Source organism: Meles meles, chromosome 11 (genome assembly GCF_922984935.1).
Source record: "Meles meles chromosome 11, mMelMel3.1 paternal haplotype, whole genome shotgun sequence".
Lineage (NCBI taxonomy): Eukaryota > Metazoa > Chordata > Mammalia > Carnivora > Mustelidae > Meles > Meles meles.
In genome coordinates this window covers 7,923,683-7,942,268 of record NC_060076.1, presented here as the reverse complement: position 1 = coordinate 7,942,268, position 18,586 = coordinate 7,923,683, and the positions used below count along the sequence as shown (strand labels likewise).

The 18,586-nt window shown below is 47.3% G+C and overlaps 2 protein-coding genes across 6 annotated transcripts in view; both read left to right on the top strand.

Moving 5' to 3' along the window:
• The window catches only part of GARNL3 (GTPase activating Rap/RanGAP domain like 3), a 146,637-nt gene that overhangs the window by 44,663 nt on the left and 83,388 nt on the right, over positions 1-18,586 (top strand). For all 5 annotated transcript variants that reach the window (XM_046022178.1, XM_046022175.1, XM_046022174.1 and 2 more), the window contains one exon: positions 16,853-16,927. In XM_046022178.1, the coding sequence (XP_045878134.1) occupies positions 16,853-16,927 (75 nt within the window). The remainder of the gene's footprint in view (positions 1-16,852; positions 16,928-18,586) is intronic.
• LOC123952746 (40S ribosomal protein S14-like) lies at positions 1,743-2,245 on the top strand. Its single transcript, XM_046022180.1, has one exon. It carries the CDS (start codon positions 1,767-1,769, stop codon positions 2,220-2,222), a length of 456 nt encoding a protein of 151 aa, XP_045878136.1. The 5' UTR covers positions 1,743-1,766; the 3' UTR covers positions 2,223-2,245.

Genomic DNA, 18,586 nt, shown 5'->3' with positions numbered 1-18,586 from the left:
GTACGAGCAGATTTCCCTCAGGAACACCCGAACATCAGGACTGCGACATTCTACAGCTAAAATCATCATTTCGGCAGATGTTTCTTCAAAATGGACCTGGCTCGTATCTAAGTCTTAAATAGCAGCTTGACTCAGCGAGGTAGCTCCAGACATGTTTATCTCAGAGCATTTACCAGTAAGTTAATGCGGTTTAAAAGTGTGGGGGCTTTTTCAGATATTTTTGGTATCTTTGTGGGTGACTTTGAACCTTCCCCAGACTAAAATTTAAAATTCTTGCCACCATCTTCTATGATGTAGAATCTGCGACCTTCCTCCTGAAATTATTTATATGTATCGTAATGGAGCCAGAAATCTTTGACTATGATCATTATTTTGTTACTGCTGTCACTAGTTTTAATGTTTACTGAATGCTGGCTACGTGCCGGTCCCTGAGCTAAGTGCTTTAGGAGCATTTACCTGCCCGACCTTCCCAAACACCTGTGCAGCGGGTATTATCTGATTATGCTGCACATTGTGGGGGTTCAGGAGACATTTGTGGGGATTGAATGGCTCCCCATTTAACTGATGATCTCAGAGACGTCCCACAGCCAGTGAGGGGTGAAAGTGACATTCCAACCCGGGTCTCCCGTGGGCTCCAGGAGCCCCAGGGCCTCGTCTCTCAGTCTCTGAGCCCAAGCTCTTACAGCCCCGCTGCTGAAAGGCTGGGTTTCTAAAGAAATGAAGTTGATTGTCGGAGGAGACTCTTCTGCCCTTAATCAGCAGCACAGAGAAGCTCTGCCTTAGGTTTCAGCTCAAACGTCTAATTTCAAACTCTCTTCTGGCCACGTCTTAACAAGCTCGATTTTGAGAAGAATGTTAATAAAGAATTATCCAAAGAGACATCCATGCCATAAGTGGTCTAAATTTAATTCCTGGATTAATCTCAACCATAAGATAGCTACAGACACTTGGCCTGCTGTCCTTGGCCTCTCTTAGACTTGCTTCTCTTGGTCTGTGCCTTGACCTTACACCTTCAGCTTGCCCTGATGGACAGAGTGGAAGAGGGCCATACGGAGCTAGATGGCATGTCTCTTACAGAATGCTCTTGAGGACTTTTCTCAGTGTGCCACAAAGTCTCACTTTTAAGAGGACCTATGAGGAAAGTTTTGCTCAGGACCAAAAAGTGCGATGCTTCCCCCGTGAAGCTGGTTTGTTGTTAATCTTACAGGTGGTACGGAGCCTGTAAAGGACTTGGATTTTTTTCTTCTTTGCATTGTCGTCCAGGAAGCTCGGAGCCCTGTTTTTGACCTTGCCTCTAACTACCTTAAAGGACTTTCTAGCATACATCCTAATCCGATTCTCTTATTTTCACCTGATGTACCCACACGTAATTTGCCCTTGTTCTGAATTTGCTCTATATCTAATTTTTTCCTTTGAATAAAATATGTTTCAGAAAGGGGCACCTGTGTGGCTCAATCAGTTGAGTGTCCGACTCTTGATTTCCGCTCAAGTCATGATCTCAGGGTCATGGGACCAAGCCCACTCCCTAACCCCCACCCTGGGCTCCATGCTGGGCTCTGGAGCCTGCTTGGGATTCTCTCCCTCCTCCTCTGCCCACCCCCACTCACAGGAGCGCACACACATACACACACTCTCTCTTTCTCAAAAAAAACAAACAAACGATATTTTGGTAAGGTGCTTTAAACATTTCTTAAAAATAAGGTAGACATAAACTGTAATAAGAATACAAGCTTTCCGGTAGCGGAGTCTGGAGAAGATGCACAGAAATGGCACCTCGCAAGGGGAAGGAAAAGAAGGAAGAACAGGTCATCAGCCTTGGACCTCAGGTAGCGGAAGGAGAAAATGTATTTGGTGTCTGCCACATCTTTGCATCCTTCAATGACACTTTTGTCCATGTCACCGATCTTTCTGGCAAGGAAACCATCTGCCGAGTGACTGGTGGAATGAAGGTGAAGGCTGATCGAGATGAGTCCTCTCCCTACGCTGCTATGTTGGCTGCCCAGGATGTAGCCCAGAGGTGCAAGGAGCTGGGCATCACTGCCCTTCACATCAAACTATGGGCCACAGTAGGAAATAGAACCAAGACCCCTGGACCTGGGGCCCAATCAGCCCTCAGAGCCCTTGCCCGCTCAGGAATGAAGATTGGGCACATTGAGGATGTCACCCCCATCCCCTCCGATAGCACCCGCAGGAAGGGGGGTCGCCGTGGTCGCCGTCTGTGAACAGGATTCCTCAAATTACTGTTTTCTGTTAATAAATTGCCTTTGTGTAAGCTAAAAAAAAAAAAAAAAAAAGAATACAAAAAAGTGCTCTAAATTTTTCCGCACAAGAGTCTTGGGAACAGCTACTTCCTTAGCACCAGCATGATCTCTAGTTTCAAAACTAGAACAGAGGGGGCAATCCCGGTCTCCCGGGTCTTTGTTCACTGACTCCAGTGGTCTTCAAGTAGTGGCATGTAGTAGTACACCAGAGTACTATGAAAATACTTTCAAATTCTGGCCAGTGTGTAACTGTTTATTTTTTATATAACCGGAGACACAAATTGTTAACAGATTGTTTACTTGGTAAATTCTTCACAGGAAATCAAGTTTTCTGCCTTGATTGTGGTTTTTCATATGCCCAGGAGGGACATTTCTCATATGTGTCTCACACACACACTCTCTTGGTGCCTCTTGGGTAATGTCCTTCGCCTCTCCCATCTTGTGCCAGAGCGACGCCTGCCCTGCACCCACCCCCTCAGCTTCCGGTCAGACCGGACTCAGCAGTGTACTATCCATTGTCGCAAAAGTACATCTTTAACTTGCTCAAAAGTATATCACGTTAGGGGCACCTGGGTGGCTCAGTGGGTTAAAGCCTCTGCCTTCGGTTCAGGTCACTATCCCAGGGTCCTGGGATCGAGCCCCGCTCTTGGGCTCTCTGCTCAGCAGGGAGCCTGCTTCTCTTCCTCTCACTCTCTGCCTACTTGTGATCTCTGTCTGTCAAAAAAAATACACAAAATCTTAAAAAAAAAAAAAAGTATATCACATTATATACTTCGTATGCTGTTCTCCTGAAGAGAAAATATTTTCATTGTTTTGAAAAGGCTTTTTAAGAACCTGTGCTAACTTCTGAATTTAGGCAGGTCCACCATCAGAACTGTGGGATCCAACAACCACACACATACAAACTCTCTCTCTCTCTTTCTCTCTCTCTCTCCCATTTGAAAACCACTCTTTTACTTCTCTTAGTGCTGTTAATGCTGAAAAGGAATCTGGTCTGTTTTCCAGCATTTCACCATGGGGGCTCTGAACATTCAGAGCTCTTTTTTAGGCCCTCAGAAGCCAGTCTAGCCCTTTTAACTCACTAACTGCCCCCCTGCGGGTTGGGAGACCTCCCCCAGGGCGACAGGAGGGAGAGTTTGAGGTGTCACTGAGGGCCCTCCCAGTGCCCCTCAGCTGAGGCCCTGGCCTTCCAGCCCCACCCTGTCCCAGGTCAAGTCCCTGCGTTCTTCAGGTATGTACCCATCTCACTGGTTGGAGCAGCTTTTCACCACCTTCATAAGAGACAGGAGCATCCATGGTGGGTTCTACAGCTGGTTTCCCCTGTTTTCCCCACCAGGTGAGGGTAGGGCAAGTCACAGCCCGGGTCCAGCATGGCCGCCATGGCTGACGGACCACTGAGGGCTTCCGGTTTCACGCCCCACTGTTACGCGTGGGCCCCAGCTAATAGTCTCATTTTTATACAGAACTATCTTACCCATTTAATTAAAGCAGTGACTTTGGTTTCCTTTATGTGTAAGAAAAGGATTGTATGCTTTTCGTCCTCCGCTTTTTAATCCGTCTACTGTAGTTTTCACTGCGGCGCAGTCTTTCAAAATATAATCTCAAACCGCATTTGCTCGAGAGATGTGAAGACTTTTTAATTATTCTGGGAGCACCTTTCAGCCACTGTCTGTAGTCTGTGTTTGGTCCCTGGATAGTTCCACAATTTCCCTTCTGAATTCCTCCTTTGGATGCTTCCTCTTCTTCTTCACTACGCCTGCTCTTGCCAAGGTCACAGAGACCCCATCACTACCAAATCTGCTCCTAATTGTCATCTTCCAGGCCCGTTGTGCAGCAGGGGCCCGGTGAACACCTTCTCTGGGGTTTGTGCCTTGGCTCCCTGCTCTACCCACTCAGTTTCTTTACGGATTCCCTCTCTTCCGCCCAGTCCTCACATTTTGAGGCTCCTCAGGGTTCCGTCTCAGACACTCTTGTTCATGCTACACGCTCCTTCTTGATGATCTCTCCTACCCTGTGGCTTCAGTTTCTGCCTTCAGACGGTGACTCACACATCCTTGTATTCTTCCCAGATCTCTAGAACCATCTGCCTGGGTGCCCACTGGATGTCTCTCCTGGGAAAGCCTGTGGGAGGCTGAACCTCAGCGTGCCCCGAACTGAACTCAGGTCGTCCCTCTTCTCGACCCCAAACCACTGAGGGAATGGCGCTACCTTCTTTTCAGTTGCGAATTCCAGAAACCAGGAAATCTCCCGTACCCCACATCCAGTCTCCTAGCAAACCCTGTTGGATTTATGCCGTAGACAGATTTCATGGCTAGATTGCTCTCTCTTCACAGGGATGGGCACATACAGTGTCAGACTGCCTTTTCAGTGGTGGGGCGATACACACGTACGCATGTGTGTATATGTGTACGTATGTGCCTGGAAATATATATGTGTGTATACTAACTCAAATTTCACACCTACCTGATGAGGTATCACTACCCCCACTTTACTAGAGAGATAACTAAAGTTCAGAGAGATTAGTAACTTGTTCAGGGTAGATAGAGCTTGTCCCCCCAGCTTATCCCAGTAGATTCTGATTACCAAGAAGCTCTGTTATTTTTCTGTGTGATGGCCTCTTCCGATGCCCTTCAAACTTTATTGTTCATAAAAGTCACTTGAGGAGTTTGTTTAAACTTCAGGCCCTGATTCATTATGTCTGGGGTAGGCTGAATGGTATACAGTTCTTACAAGCTTTCATAATGGAAGTGACTTTAAGGTCTTCACATGGTTTTCATTTGATCTGTTAAGGAGACAGGAAAAAGAAAAGAGCAGGAGTGTTTGCTTCTGTGTACTCCCTTCTTAGTGTGACATTTATGTCATTTCCTCCTTCCCTGAGCTTCTGGCACTTCGTCTTGTCTCCCTGACATCTCGAAGCTTCCACTCCACCAGTTTTGATAAGATTACATCCAGGTTGTCAGAATGCTCAGCTGTAATTAACCTGAGTCTGGGGGCTTTGATTTCCATAATGCCATAAAGAGTTCTTTCCCAAATACTCAGCTCTGTCAACTTCATCCATACGCTTTCAAACAAACAACTTTCAGCATCTCTCCCTTGTTTGTGGAATAAAGCAAGAAACTGTTTAGCCTGGCATTTAAGGCTTTCTCACAGCCTCTCTCCAGCCTGTCTTTGGAGCCTTTGCTTATATGGCCCGTGATCCATCCCAACAGGCCTTTACCCATCATTACCCAGGCCCCAGGGGCCTCTTTATGGCTCTATTTCCTTCTGAAATACCTTCTTGAAATAGGTGTCTCTTTTCCAAGAAGCCTTACCTGATTTCCCTATGGGAAAGTCATCTTTCACCTGTTAGAACCCTCCATTTCTTGGGACGCCTGGGTGCCTCAGTCAGTTAAGTGTCTGACTCTTGATTTTGGCTCAGGTCATGATCTCAGGGTCATGGGATCGAGCCCTGTGTGGAGCCTGCCTAGGATTCTCCCTCTCCTCTCGCCCTCTCCCCTCTGCCTCTGCCTTTCACCCCACCCCCCGCCACCTCCACCACTCACTCTCTCACTCGCTCTCACAAAAAAATTTTTAAAAGAACCCCAGTTCCCTTTCCTTCCTCTGTGGTACCTGTTGTATTTTACACTGTGATTAGTTCTGGGCATTGCACCTTTTCTAGACAGCAGGGCTCATGCTCCTTTCATCGTGGCTGTGTCTCCAATGGCATTAGCTCACAGCCAGAGCTTAAAGATTAGTTTTTCTAAAGATCTGGTGTCTGATAAATTTTTTTCTTCTTAGATTTGTTTTTTTAAAGATTTTATTTATTTATTTGACAGAGAGAGATCACAAGCAGACAGAGAGGCAGGCAGAGAGAGAGAGAGGGAAGCAGGCTCACCGCTGAGCAGAGAGCCCGATGCGGGACTCGATCCCAGGACCCTGAGGTCATGACCTGAGCCGAAGGCAGTGGCCCAACCCACTGAGCCACCCAGGCGCCCTTCTTAGATTTTTTTTATATTGCTTCCCAGTCTTTGTGTGTGTGTGTGCATGTATGTGCACGCCAGCACACTTCTAAATATACTTCTCTGATCATAAAGGGAACGCATGTTCATCGTAGAAAATTTGAAATATACTGAAAAGCGCAGGAAAATTAAATTGATCTGTAATCCTACCACCTAGAGGTAATCACTGTTAAGATTTACTGTATGTCCTCTCAGAAATTAAATTTATATACAAAGTAGGTTTGTATATTTTATTGGTATCTTTACTTTAAAACAAAGTTTAATCTTTCTGAAGGTGTAGATGCTCTTCCACAAACAACTTTTTCCTCCTCCCATCCAAATGCCTTTCTCCCTCGTATCTGATGCCATTGGCTGTGACCTCCAGAACCAACACCACAGGGTCCTTGTCCTGGAGTTCCGGGGAAGTTTTTAGGCGGCTGTGAAGGTATCTGTTCTCAGTCGTTACAGATCTGAGACTCCGGAGTAATGGCTTCCACGAGAATAACTTGGCTCGTTTTAAAGCTTCCAAATGATCACCCTTTTCTCTTAAAACTGTACAAATTCTGATCCGATACTATATTCATTTCATAGGCCTGCAGTCACAAATGGCCACAAACTAGATGGCTTAGAACAACAGAAATGGATTCTGTCACAGTTCTGGAGACTGGAAGTCCAAAATCAACATGACCGCAGGCCATGCTCCTTCTCAGAAGGTTCTAGGGAAAAATCCTTCCTTGCATCTTCCTGCTGCCTGCAATCTTGGCCATCCTTCAGGCTTGTAGCCGGCTCATTCTGGGCTCATTCCAAGGCCTTCTTCCTTGCATCTCAGGGTCTGCAACCCCCTCTCTTGTCTCTTGTGAAGACACCAGCCATTGGATTTCAGTCCCACCCAAATCCAGTATGACCTCATCTTAACTTACTCAATCATATCATATGACATGAATCATATCTTACCCTCTTTGCAAATAAGGGCACGTTCTGAGATTCCAGATGGACGTAAATTTGTGGGGACACCATTCAACCCAGTGTGGTTAGCTGGAAGCCCGGGGGAGTTTCTTTCTTTCTTGATGACCTTTCCTGCCTGGATTTTTCTCAGATCTTCTTCTTCACTCTTTTATTTTAAAGTTTTCTGTAACTTCTCCGTGTGTTTCTCTTTTCATTAATTTTGCCTAAAACATTGCATTTCTTTGATTCTTAGTCTCTGGTCTTTTTTTTTTTTCTTTAAGATTTTTATTTATTTATTTGTCAGAGAGAGAGAGTAAGAGAGCATGCACAAGCAGGGCTAGAGGCAGACAGAGGGAGAAGCAGGCTCCCCACCAAGCAAGGAGCCTGATGTGGGACTCGATTCCAGGACCCTGGGATCATGACCTGAGCCGAAGGCAGCTGCTTTACCAACTAAGCCACCCAGGCGCCCCTTAGTCTCTGGTCTTATGTCAGGGATGAATACTGTCTTCTGCTGTGTCTTTGATTATTGTTCATTTCCCCCTACACACAAACAGTAAGAAAGGTCTTTTTCTGTCCTTTATAACTGTCTTTTCTCTCTCATTGTTTTTGTTTCATTTAGTTCCTTTTCATCGTGGGGAAGCCTCTTAAATAAAGAGTAGATTTACTGTTGCTGTTTTCTACAATGAACATTTTGCTTCCCATCAATAGGGATGTTAATCCTGCATTTGCATTTTTGGGTCCTCTTTTTTTTAACCCTTTCCCAAAACTCTATACACCTGATGCAAAGCTCATGTATTCTGTCTTACTGAGAACAACTACTTTTCTGGAATTTTATTTTGGTTTCAGAGTAAAAACATGGTGTGCTTTCCTTTCTAGTTTCCAAGACCATCTGTGGCAATTTTTTTTTCATAGCTCCCATGTTGGGTTGTTTTGCTTTGTTTTGTTTTTAACAAAATCTTCAAATAAAAACAAAGAGCTGTTTGGACCTTGTATTTTTTCAACAGACAGAATATATGACTGGCCATCAGCTCTCATTGTCCTTTTGGGTGCCGTAGCTTCTCTGAGCTGACGAATGGCCAGCGGTTGCGCAGAGCTCCCTGATCAATGTCGAGTGTCTAGCTGGTGTTTATCTTGTAAGCTCTGCTGGAGGGAGATAGGATGTTCTCCACACTTGGCTTTGGCTGCTCTGAACCAGTGGTGGCTCCAGAATTTATATGTACAGCAGGGGCTGGGGTGGGGAGAGGGGGACGGATAGCAGTCTGGTTGGAAGAGGAGTATGGAAGTAATTAATGTATGCTCAACTCTTTACCTAAGCTTGAGAAAATGGTATCTGTGTGGCTTAAAGATTAAAGATTAAAGAATACGATGGAGATGATCATGAGACTGAATTTTTCCCCACCCCAGTCGCCCTTGGGCATCATGACAAAACTGTGTGTGCTCCCCAGAAAGCCATGTTCCAGGACTCCTCCCATCTTTCTCCCTACCTGGAGTGCCAATATGGCAGCAGCTACCTCAAAATGCGGCACCCATGCCATGTAAGGATGACTCCCGGTATCTTATTGTCATTCTTCATATAGATCCAACATCTCTCAGCCAAGATGAGACCACGGTGGGACAGTGAAAGTGCCCTCTGGCTTCCTGTGCTGACCGCAGAATTGTTCAGTGTCAGGCAACAAAGTCAGTGACCCAATGTGTTTCTCCATTCTTCTCCATCAGCCCTAGAGTAAGTAGAAAATGTCCTGAAATCTTGGCCAGAGGATGGGCAGTCTTCTTTGGACTCATGAGTTGTCTTGTGCTGAATCCTCACAGGTATTTTATGGGGAAGCTGAGCGTCAGGGACGGACAGTGAGATACTATTTTAATGAGGAAACCAAGACAGATAGGTTTTGAGGTGGAGGGTCAAAGGACGGGACTCATCCTGACGGGCCTCACGCTTTTCTGTGAGATAGGTGGAGAGGCCATCATCTCTGTGAAGAAAGGGTATATCTGTGTGACTGACAAGCCAGGGCCAAGGTGGGAGACGTAATGGAATGTGAGAAAGGAATTCGGGAGTGGTCGTGACGGTCTAGCCAGGGTCAAGTAGCCTGAGCCTGCTGCCGGCCTAGTCTCGTCTTTGAACACAGAAGGAGGAGAGAGAGAATGTCTTTGGTAGTGGGTGGTTGAGAGCTGGGACTTGAGGCAGGGGGCACGAGGACAGGTCGGCAGGACAGGAGACCCATGTGTCGGGAAGTGCAGCATTGACGTAACCCACCCCAGACCCCGGCCCGAACCTAGCCCTAAAACGCCAAAGTGGGTCACTAGCCAGTTCTGTGACAACCGAGCTCTGCCAGTGCGGGGGAGCGCGCATGGGCGACAAAGCCATGAAGTAAGTGAGGTCATCGGATTTGAGAAAGCAGAGCGCGTAAACTCAAGACAGCAGGTGAATCGCTGTGACAGACGCTGCGTTTACCGAGGACGGTGGCCAGGGAGGATGATGGCACTAAAGAGTCTGATCCGGGGCCTCGGTGGTTTTCCTTCGGTCAACATCCGCCATCCCGGCAGGAGGACCTCCTGACCAACCCGGATGCTCCAGCTGCCCCCGCCCGCGAGGCTTTTCCCGGGCCCTTGGCACAAGCAGAGCAGGATCAGGGGAAGAGAGGGCGGGAGAGAGCGTGTCCAGTGCCCACCCCACTCCTCGCCTGTCCTGCAGGCAGCAGCAGTGCACCAAGAGGGACCAGGACACGGGCCCAGGAGCCGCATCTCCAGTCAAAGGATGGCTTGTTCTGCCCAGCTTTAGGCCCATCGACCGCAGCTCCGTGCCATTTTTTTTCCTGAAACATGGTTAACACACAGTGTTACATTCATTTCAGGCGTACAAAATACCGATTCAACAATTGTTTTGAATGGAAACATTTATACTTTCTTTCATCCCCTCTGAGCAGTGCCTCCGAAGTCGGGTGTGTGTGTCTGGGTGGGTGTATGTGTGTCCGTGATTTGCAGAGACAGCCTCAGATGGGTCTTCTGGACTCGTATTTGTGGTTAAAAAAAAAAAAAAAAAAATCTTCTGTTGGAAATCATTTCTCAAAGGCCTGTACACCTTCCAGAATAAATTTCATTACAGCAATGGAAGCTTCTCCACGTCCCTCCCTGCCCCCGGCAGAGTTTGTCTCTTCAGCCTCTGACCTCCCCCAGCACCCGGTTCTTGCTACTGTTACGGCGTTTAACCAGATTGTGCTGTGATTTATCTGTTTATATGTTTGTTTCTCTCCCACCAGGCTCCGGCTCCTCCAGGGCAACGATCAAGCTGCATTTGTCTTTCTAAGTCCAGCAGTTAGTACGGGCCCTGAAAAATAGGTTCTCGTGAACGTTTGCTAGAGAGACAAATGTTTAAGCAGAGCTTCCAAGCATTTAAATTCAGCATTAAAAAGTTCAATCAGGGGCGCCTGGGTGATTCAGTGGGTTAAGCCTCTGCCTTCGGCTCAGGTCATGGTCTCAGGGTCCTGGGATCGAGCCCCGCATCGGGCTCTCTGCTCAGCGGGGAGCCTGCTTCTCCCTCTCTCTCTGCCTGCCTCTCTGCCTACTTGTGATCTCTGTCTGTCAAATAAATAAATAAAATCTTAAAAAAAAGTCCAATCATACTAAGTCTAATAATCAGAGCATTTTATATTCATCATTTTGTTACTAGTATTCGCGTGTTGTCATGACATTTATTGAGTATTCCCTATGTCCAGGCACTGTTCTAGGCTCACTACATATTTTATATTATTGAATGTTCTCCCTGAGCCTGGAGGTGGCTACAATCATTGTCCCTATTTTAGAGACATAAAAAGGCAAAATTTAGGAGGAAAAATTAAGTGATTTGCCCAAGGGCACACGACTACTAAGTATAGAACTGAAATTTGAACCTAAACAATTGGGTACCAAAATCCACACTCAGAACCACTCGTTGTAAAGAAAGGAGATGGGGAAGGGAGGGTGTAGAAATTTGAAATATTATTTTTCTAAGATGTACCTTATATTAACTTTTTGAGATTTTCTTTTCCAGGTTAAACTACTGTTTCTGTGATTAATGTACCTGATTGTGACCTCTGTAGAGTGCCTGGTAACAGAGGTCACAGGGAATCCTAGCACTGCTTTAGAAAGGAAACAGACACCAGCCCAAAGAAACAAAGAAATTAAGTAGAAAGAGAAAGAGCCTTTTTTTAAAAAAATTATGTATTCATATTAACTTAGGAAACATTCTCACTTAATTGCCAATAATATTTAATGAATAATACTCTTATTTACAGTAGTTAATGAATAACATTATATGCTTCCTGTTTCTTCTTTTAAATCAATTTGTTAAATCATACAACTGGATATAATTGCTTGGATAGTACTTTTTCCAGAAATAAAACATCCGATGCATTGAACACAGCTTAGTGTTAAATGAATCCATTTACACTTCGGCTGAGTTTGGACCGACACCTCTACTCAAGATGTAAATTACCATGAATTTCCACTGTTTATAGTGTATTTAACTAACTCTCAGCAGAAACCAGTCTGATCGCCCTCGCCCAGCACCGCCTCCACGTCCGGCCTCTCGCAGTCCCACCCAACCGCACTTTCTGTGACTATGGAAATTTGGGATTTGTACTGTCCTGCCGAGTAGCCACATGACAGCATTGAGCACCTGCATGTCAGGAGTGCTACCGAGGAACTGAGTGGGTTTTTTAATTTTATTGTAAGCAATGTAAAATTAATTAATTAATTTATTTATTTATTGTCAGAGAGAGAGAGAGAGAGATCACAAGTAGACAGAGAGGCAGGCAGGGGACTGGGGTGCGGAGCAGGCTTCCTGCCCAGCAGAAGGTCTCTGAGATCATGACTTTAGCCGAAGGCAGAGGCTTAACCCACTGAGCCACCCAGGTGCCCCAGTAACGTAAAATTTAAATGGGCCTCATGGCCACGGCCCCCAGTAGTGGGGGAACTCTGAAGGAATCCCTCACAAGTCAAATGATCATTTGTTTCGCCTCCTCTCCGACCGTCTTCCTCAGCACCGCCCTTCCTTCGGTGTGTGACCGAATCAGAGAGGTCAGACAAGAGGAAGGAAAAGAAAAGAAAAACCGTGCCCTCTCTTCTTAGTATGACTGACGTGATGCTTATGTGAACACCCTGTCTGTGCCCTTCTGCATCAAAGCAAATGCAAAAGGATTCTGCTGCTCTCTTCTTTGAGGGAGCGCTCCTCGGCTGCCTCCCTGTGAGTGACCTCGCTGTCCTGTGGGGATGGGGCCCTTGCCTCCTCAGGAGCTTCCCCTCTCCACACCACCAGCCCACCCAGGGCCCCCTCTGTGTGGCCGCGTTCTCACTACCGCCCCAGTTCTACAAGCAGTTACTGGTACTTCAGGTTTCTTTCTCTTCGGAAGCCAGTTTTCATTCTGTGTATTTTCCTGGAAAATGTCCATTTTGTGGAAGTTTCTGATAACGCTTGCACCGTCTCAAGAAGCGTTGTCATGCTTTTAAAAAAATCACTTTCTTCTTAGTAGGTATGTTTTCCTTATTGTCAGTCTGTGTTCATGTTTGTCCTTTGCTTTTTCAAATCAGACTTGCTGGTGATTTCTTGGAAGTGTTTATTGATTGTACTGTCGTTTTGAATCTACAATTTCTGTTCTGATCTTTTATTGATTCCTTGCCCTTCCTTTCCTTGGGAGTTGTGCACTGCATTTTTGGTATCTCCTAGTGGAAAAGTTGAGGCACCTTCCCCACCTAAAGGGCCTCACTCGCCACATGCCACCCAGGACTTGGACCCACCTTTAAGGGGAGAGAATTAAGTCAAACAGCTGCCTTAAGGGAAACGGGTCTGGCCACGTGTCCAGGGCATTCCATCCCCGTAGAAGGAACTCCATACCACACTGGCAGGGCTGGGGCACCGGGCTTCTAGATTATGTGGTATTGGACGTTCAGATAGGTGCTAGTAGACATTATTTCATTCCTGAGTCAAATCTTCCAACAAAGGGGAAATTTTCAATTTTCTGTAGCTGTAATTGGCCAGGTCATAGGTATGAGGAATAATAGAAAATTACTGACAGAAACAGCTTCTCTTCTGCATTAAAAGGATTTTTTTTTTCCCTGTGTTGTTATTTTTCTCATCCCCAAGTTCACCAGAGCACTGTCTCCTCTCACATCGGCTGGTGTGCTGGTCCTCTGCAGGTCACAGCCAGCATGGTGCCTGGTGCTTTATGTCACCAGCTGCCCGAACCGGCTGTGAGGGGGAGCCCCGGGACTGCCATTCGGCCAGCCGGTGCCAGGTCACTCTGCCAGCGTGACCCACGAGTCCCCTGCCCAGCTCCGGCCCTAACCCCCATGCTCACCTCAGGCAGGCCCTGTTGGCAGTCGCCCAGGATATTAGCCAGATGTGCTGGGTCTGATTCTGTTACCCCAGCCCGACTTGCCCTTGCATGTGGTGATTTGCTGGTCATTCCAGCATGATAGACCCGGCAGGATGTCCTTGAAATTTCTTGCATGAGTCATGAACCTCTGGTTTCCACGGCTGCGTAGATCTTATCGCCAGTATCATAATCCTTTGGTCATTTCGGTAGAAATTAGGCCTTGATTTCGTCACAGATTTCTTATTCGGTAAGCATGTAGTGGACATCTATACCGTGTCGGACAAGGTCCTTCATTCTGGGGGTGCAGTGGTGAGAAAAACAAGCCATCAGGTTCTCCGTGGGGCTTATCATTGGCGCGCAGGGGAGCCCAGAAGGAGAAGTGGCATGAGTCCCGTAGTCACACAAACGTAAATCACAGCTCCCAGGAGTGCTCAAGCCCTGAGGTCGGCGAAGTCCCCTGCAGTAGAGAGGGCAGTGGACGTGGAGGATGAGTTCTTTAGGGGAAGAAGGAGCAGAGTGCTGGGCCAGACGTGGGACTGTGGGACAGTCGAATTTGTAGTTTGCCGAAATTGCCTGGCGGTGTGCAGATCGGATCGGAGATGGTGGATGGGTGCTTGGTCAGCCGGGTGTAGGAGGCAGGTGCACAGTCATCTGGGTGAAAGACAACAGTGACATGGGTCCAGATGGTGGTGGCGGAGATGGTAAAGGTGTGAGGGTCAAACATGTCAGCCTGAAGCTCAAGTTCCGTGCCTGTGGGCTTCAGATCAGAGGGAGCCAAATTCCTCCCAGCCATCAGATCATTAAACGTGTTCTTCCTTTCTGCTTCTTGAACCTTTGAAGCAAAAGAAGCAATTAACTTCTTGTTCTAATCTCACCACAGGAAAGGGCTTCATTGCCTCTGCCTGGCGGTGTCTGGAATGTAGTGGTGGAAATTTTATTTTTGTTCGGTGAATGAATGAGTGAATCAGTGACTGACTGTCAGCTTTCCTCCCAGGCCTTTGAGTCCTGGTTGAAACTAGCTATAATGAATCCACCAACCTCTAATTCAGGCAAGCACATGTCCCCCTGTCTCTTTAAACACCTGTGTCAGGTGTATAATTGGTGGCAGGTCTCTTTTCTCTGGATGGGACCTCAGAACACTTCTCCCAAAGCCCTTGAGGCAGCCTACGACAAGAACACTTGACTTGAAACCTATTTGCTATAACCTGTATTTTAATATTTTAACAGACAATGAGTAGAAGCTCACAAGCAAAGAGGAAACTGACACTGAGTCCTCTCTGCTTCCCCCGTGGCAATGACCCCAGGAGACCCTCATTCATCTTGCTCTTGTACTTGAGAATTGGCCTCTCTAAACTAGGAAACGGTCCACCAGACCTCCCTACTGACATTGACTGCGGAGTACGGGGTTCCCCAGGGCCGCTCTCAGGTTCAATAATTTGCTAGAAGGAGACTCACAGATTATAGGGAAAGCTGTTAGGCTCCCTTATGCTTTATGATGGACGGCAAAAGGATACAGATTAAGATCAGCCAAGGGAACGGACGCATAGAACAGAGGCTAGGAGAGTTCCAAATGCAGAGCTTCCCAGTTGTCCTCTCCCAGTGGGCTCACGGACAGCACTAACCCCTCCTGTCAGTGACACGTGACAGTATATTCACCGGGACAGCTCACCTGAGTCTCCGTGTCCAGATCTGATACCGTGTAACCCAGAGTACCCCCTCGCCCACAGGTCAGGTGTTTCTCCTGTGTGGCTCAAAGACCCCGGTAAACAGACACTCCTGCAGGACAGTCCCAGGGCTTGGAGGTGACCTGTCAGGAGCCAAGGGCAAAGGCCAGAGCTCTCCGGGGCGGGGCTAAGTTCTCTACCACAACCTCTGTTGCTCATCTTTGGTTTACTAACTATGTCATAATCTGATGCCAGAAACAGCTAAACATATACATAACAATATTTTTATTTGTTTTTAGAAATGATTTTGCAGGATAAAATTTAGGTTGAAAACCTGGGCCTTTTTATGGACATTCCACAGCGGACAGTTAGGTGGGCCAGTGGTTAGGTGAGAGTGATGGGTTTCTGAAGTCTGGCTGCCTGTGTTCACATCCCAGGCCTCCCAGGTACTAACTCGGATATGACCATGGCTGATTATTTTACCTTCCTCTGCCTCAGTTTCCTTTTTGGTAGATGAGCTCGGTACCCACCCGTGTTGCTATTTTGCGAGTTAAATGAGAGAATGTTTGTGAAGAGCAGAACGGTTCATGGCTTCTAGAAGTGCTCAATAAATATTACATACTATTATTTCTATATTTATCATGAAAAAGATTTATCTGCCTTTTGCAAATAATTTTCCTTGGGAAGGTTTGTAGAGTTTCCCCGTGGTTTTTCCATTTTCACACTTCCATATCTCTTACCACGAGTGAAAATAGGAGATAATCATCTTTCTTAAGAAATCGTGTTATCTGTTTTACCAGGTAAGTCTTGAGTTGGAGAGGTAGGAAATGTCTTCCCGCAGGGCAAGCGCATTCGAATGAGTCTGGGAAATGGAAATGCTTGGCAGATCTTGGCTACAAATTGTGGGCAGATTTAAAGGTTAAAAAAAGACATGTCATTTTCCCAAGTTGCTACTGAGAAATCTAGGAGATTTGGGAGAAAATAAGTTAAATCTCGAGTCAGTAATTTTAGGACTGATGCGCGAGTCCCGCTCTCCCTCATCTCATCCTACCAGTGAGCTCCTTGAAGACTGTCTATTTGCAAGCATCGTGTTGCCAGAGCTCAGATAGAGCCTGCCTGCCTTGGAAGGGGCTAACTGGCCTTTTGGAGACCATTTAAAACTGAATGAAGCACAAGAGCTTTCTGTGACGTTAGCAGAGCCTTGAGCTCGTGCCAGCCATTAATTGTTTTGCAGGCTTTCCTGCGAAGACGGCCGAACTTGAGACTTGGCTTTCGGTTTTGCCATCTGTGAGCTGCCCTTGTCCACGTGTGATGCGCATTAAGACTGTTTTTCCAGGGAGCATCGCTTTGTCACTTCTCAGGATTGGAATAGGTTCACATTTAGATTTTATTGAAAATGTTCACATGCAGATTTGATGCTCTTGTTTTCCTGCTCTCGCGGGTTAGGGGGCCGTCACTCTGCAGCTTCCTGAAGACTGTGGAGATCAACCGTGTGAGGGCTTGGCGGACAGAGCTTCAGAAAGACTCTTTAGCTTCTGGGCTGGACCCTCCAGCTGTCGTTCGTTGGATTTGGCTGATGTAGGACAGATACAGACAGACAGAAGAGGCTTTGCCCAGGGCGGCCCAGCTCCCTAACTGATGGCTCTCTTGTCCCCTAGCTTATTTCCAGTGATGCTGATGGCGCCATCCAAAGGGCGGGAAGATTCAGAGTGGAAAATGGCTCTTCAGATGAGGTAAGGAAGCCCCCCACCAGCCTCCACCCAACCCCTCTCTATTGTCACCAAGCATATGATTATAGCACCTGGGTTTCAGCACTGAACAGTTGGTGATGCTCATTACTGCACAAGACTTGCCTAAGTGCAGGCTGGGAAGGGCTCAGTGGAGCTCTTCAGAGCCTCACCGGAAGCCGACATGAAGGGAAAATGCCATTGTTCTGTGTATGGAAGGTGCTATTAATAGGGTGAGGGGGCGTACACTTTCAAAGATCTATAATAAAGCCCAGGACATTAAGGTGGTCCGCCAGCCGTGGGACCAAAGAAGAATTCACAGCCGGGTCCGCCTTTGTGGGGGGCCCCAGAAACCCAGCTCTCCTCCTTTGCCAAGCTGCTCAGCTCAGCATCGCCCTACAAGCAACACAGGGTCCAGAAGAGAGATGCAAAAATTACTCTAATTACCAAATGTCATCTTTATCCAGGGAAGACAGCAGGAAAGGTGTCTGCCCACCATCCTTGTGCCCAAGCCCTCTTTCAGGGGTCTCCTGGTCTTCCCCGCTGCCGGCCACAGGGACTCAACTTGCTTGTGTTTCTTCTTCAGACTTCCACTGCCCATCCTGCCCCTTGAGGCAACCCCCCAAACTGCGGAGTGTGGTGTGAGCCCCAGTGTTTTCCATCTCTGTTACCTACCCCCCTGAGAGGTAGGCTGTCAGAGTCCTTTAGCACCCCTGCCCCAGCTTTGGAGTCAGACAGGCCTGGGTTCAAGTTTTCGCTCCCCCATCTCCTAGCTATATGATTCTGGGCAAGTAGCCCAGCCTTTCTGAGCCTCGGTTTCTTCATCTATAAGATGGATAGTGTCTCAGGATTATTAGAAGGAGTCAGTGAACCAAGCTTGTAAAGCGGTCAGCACTGTGCCCGCCATATTGTTAGCAGTCAGGAAGTGACAACAGGAAGTGACGATGGTGGGTTTGTTAACATAGCCACCGCCATATTGCCAGCCTTGCTTTCCCGACCACCTCCTTGATCAGACTCCTGAGGAAAGGCTGTGGGTTTAACTTGAAAGTCCACAGCATTTGGAAGTCATTTCTCATCTTCAGCTTTGGCCTTCACTTCCCATACGCAGACATGGGACCTTTGCCATTGCTCTGAGAGGTGCAAGGAGGCCGTCCCATCTAGGCTGGACTCCTGAAGAGGTGCCCACGTACTTCTCATCCACAGTGATGTCAACTGGCCCACACAGAAGAAGGAACTCCCTGGGGAATTTGCTTCTGAAGCTTGGAAACAGTCCTCTCCAAATGGTCCAGCTCCTGAAATGAGATGGTCTTAACACCACAGACTCGGGCAGCCCGCTGTGTGCCAGGAGCTAAGCCAGAAGCGGAAACACTGAGGCCTCATTTTCCACTGCTCAGAAAGCTAGTAGCCACCGTGCTGAGTTTCTGCTTTGAGAACCTTAAGTGCCAGGGGCCGCAGAAGTTGCCCTGCTTCCAGACATCTTTGTGCTCCCCGAATTTTTGCAAACCTTTAGCCCAGCCTGAACCAAGCAAAGTGTGCTAGACTTCCCCCACCCCATGTAAGCGAAGCTCTGCCCCCTGCTGGATCCGGCGGCAGGAGGAGAGCCACCCTTCCTAAGAAAGACCTAAATGTGGTCCTAGGATCCCCAAACTCTCCTCACGCAGCTGT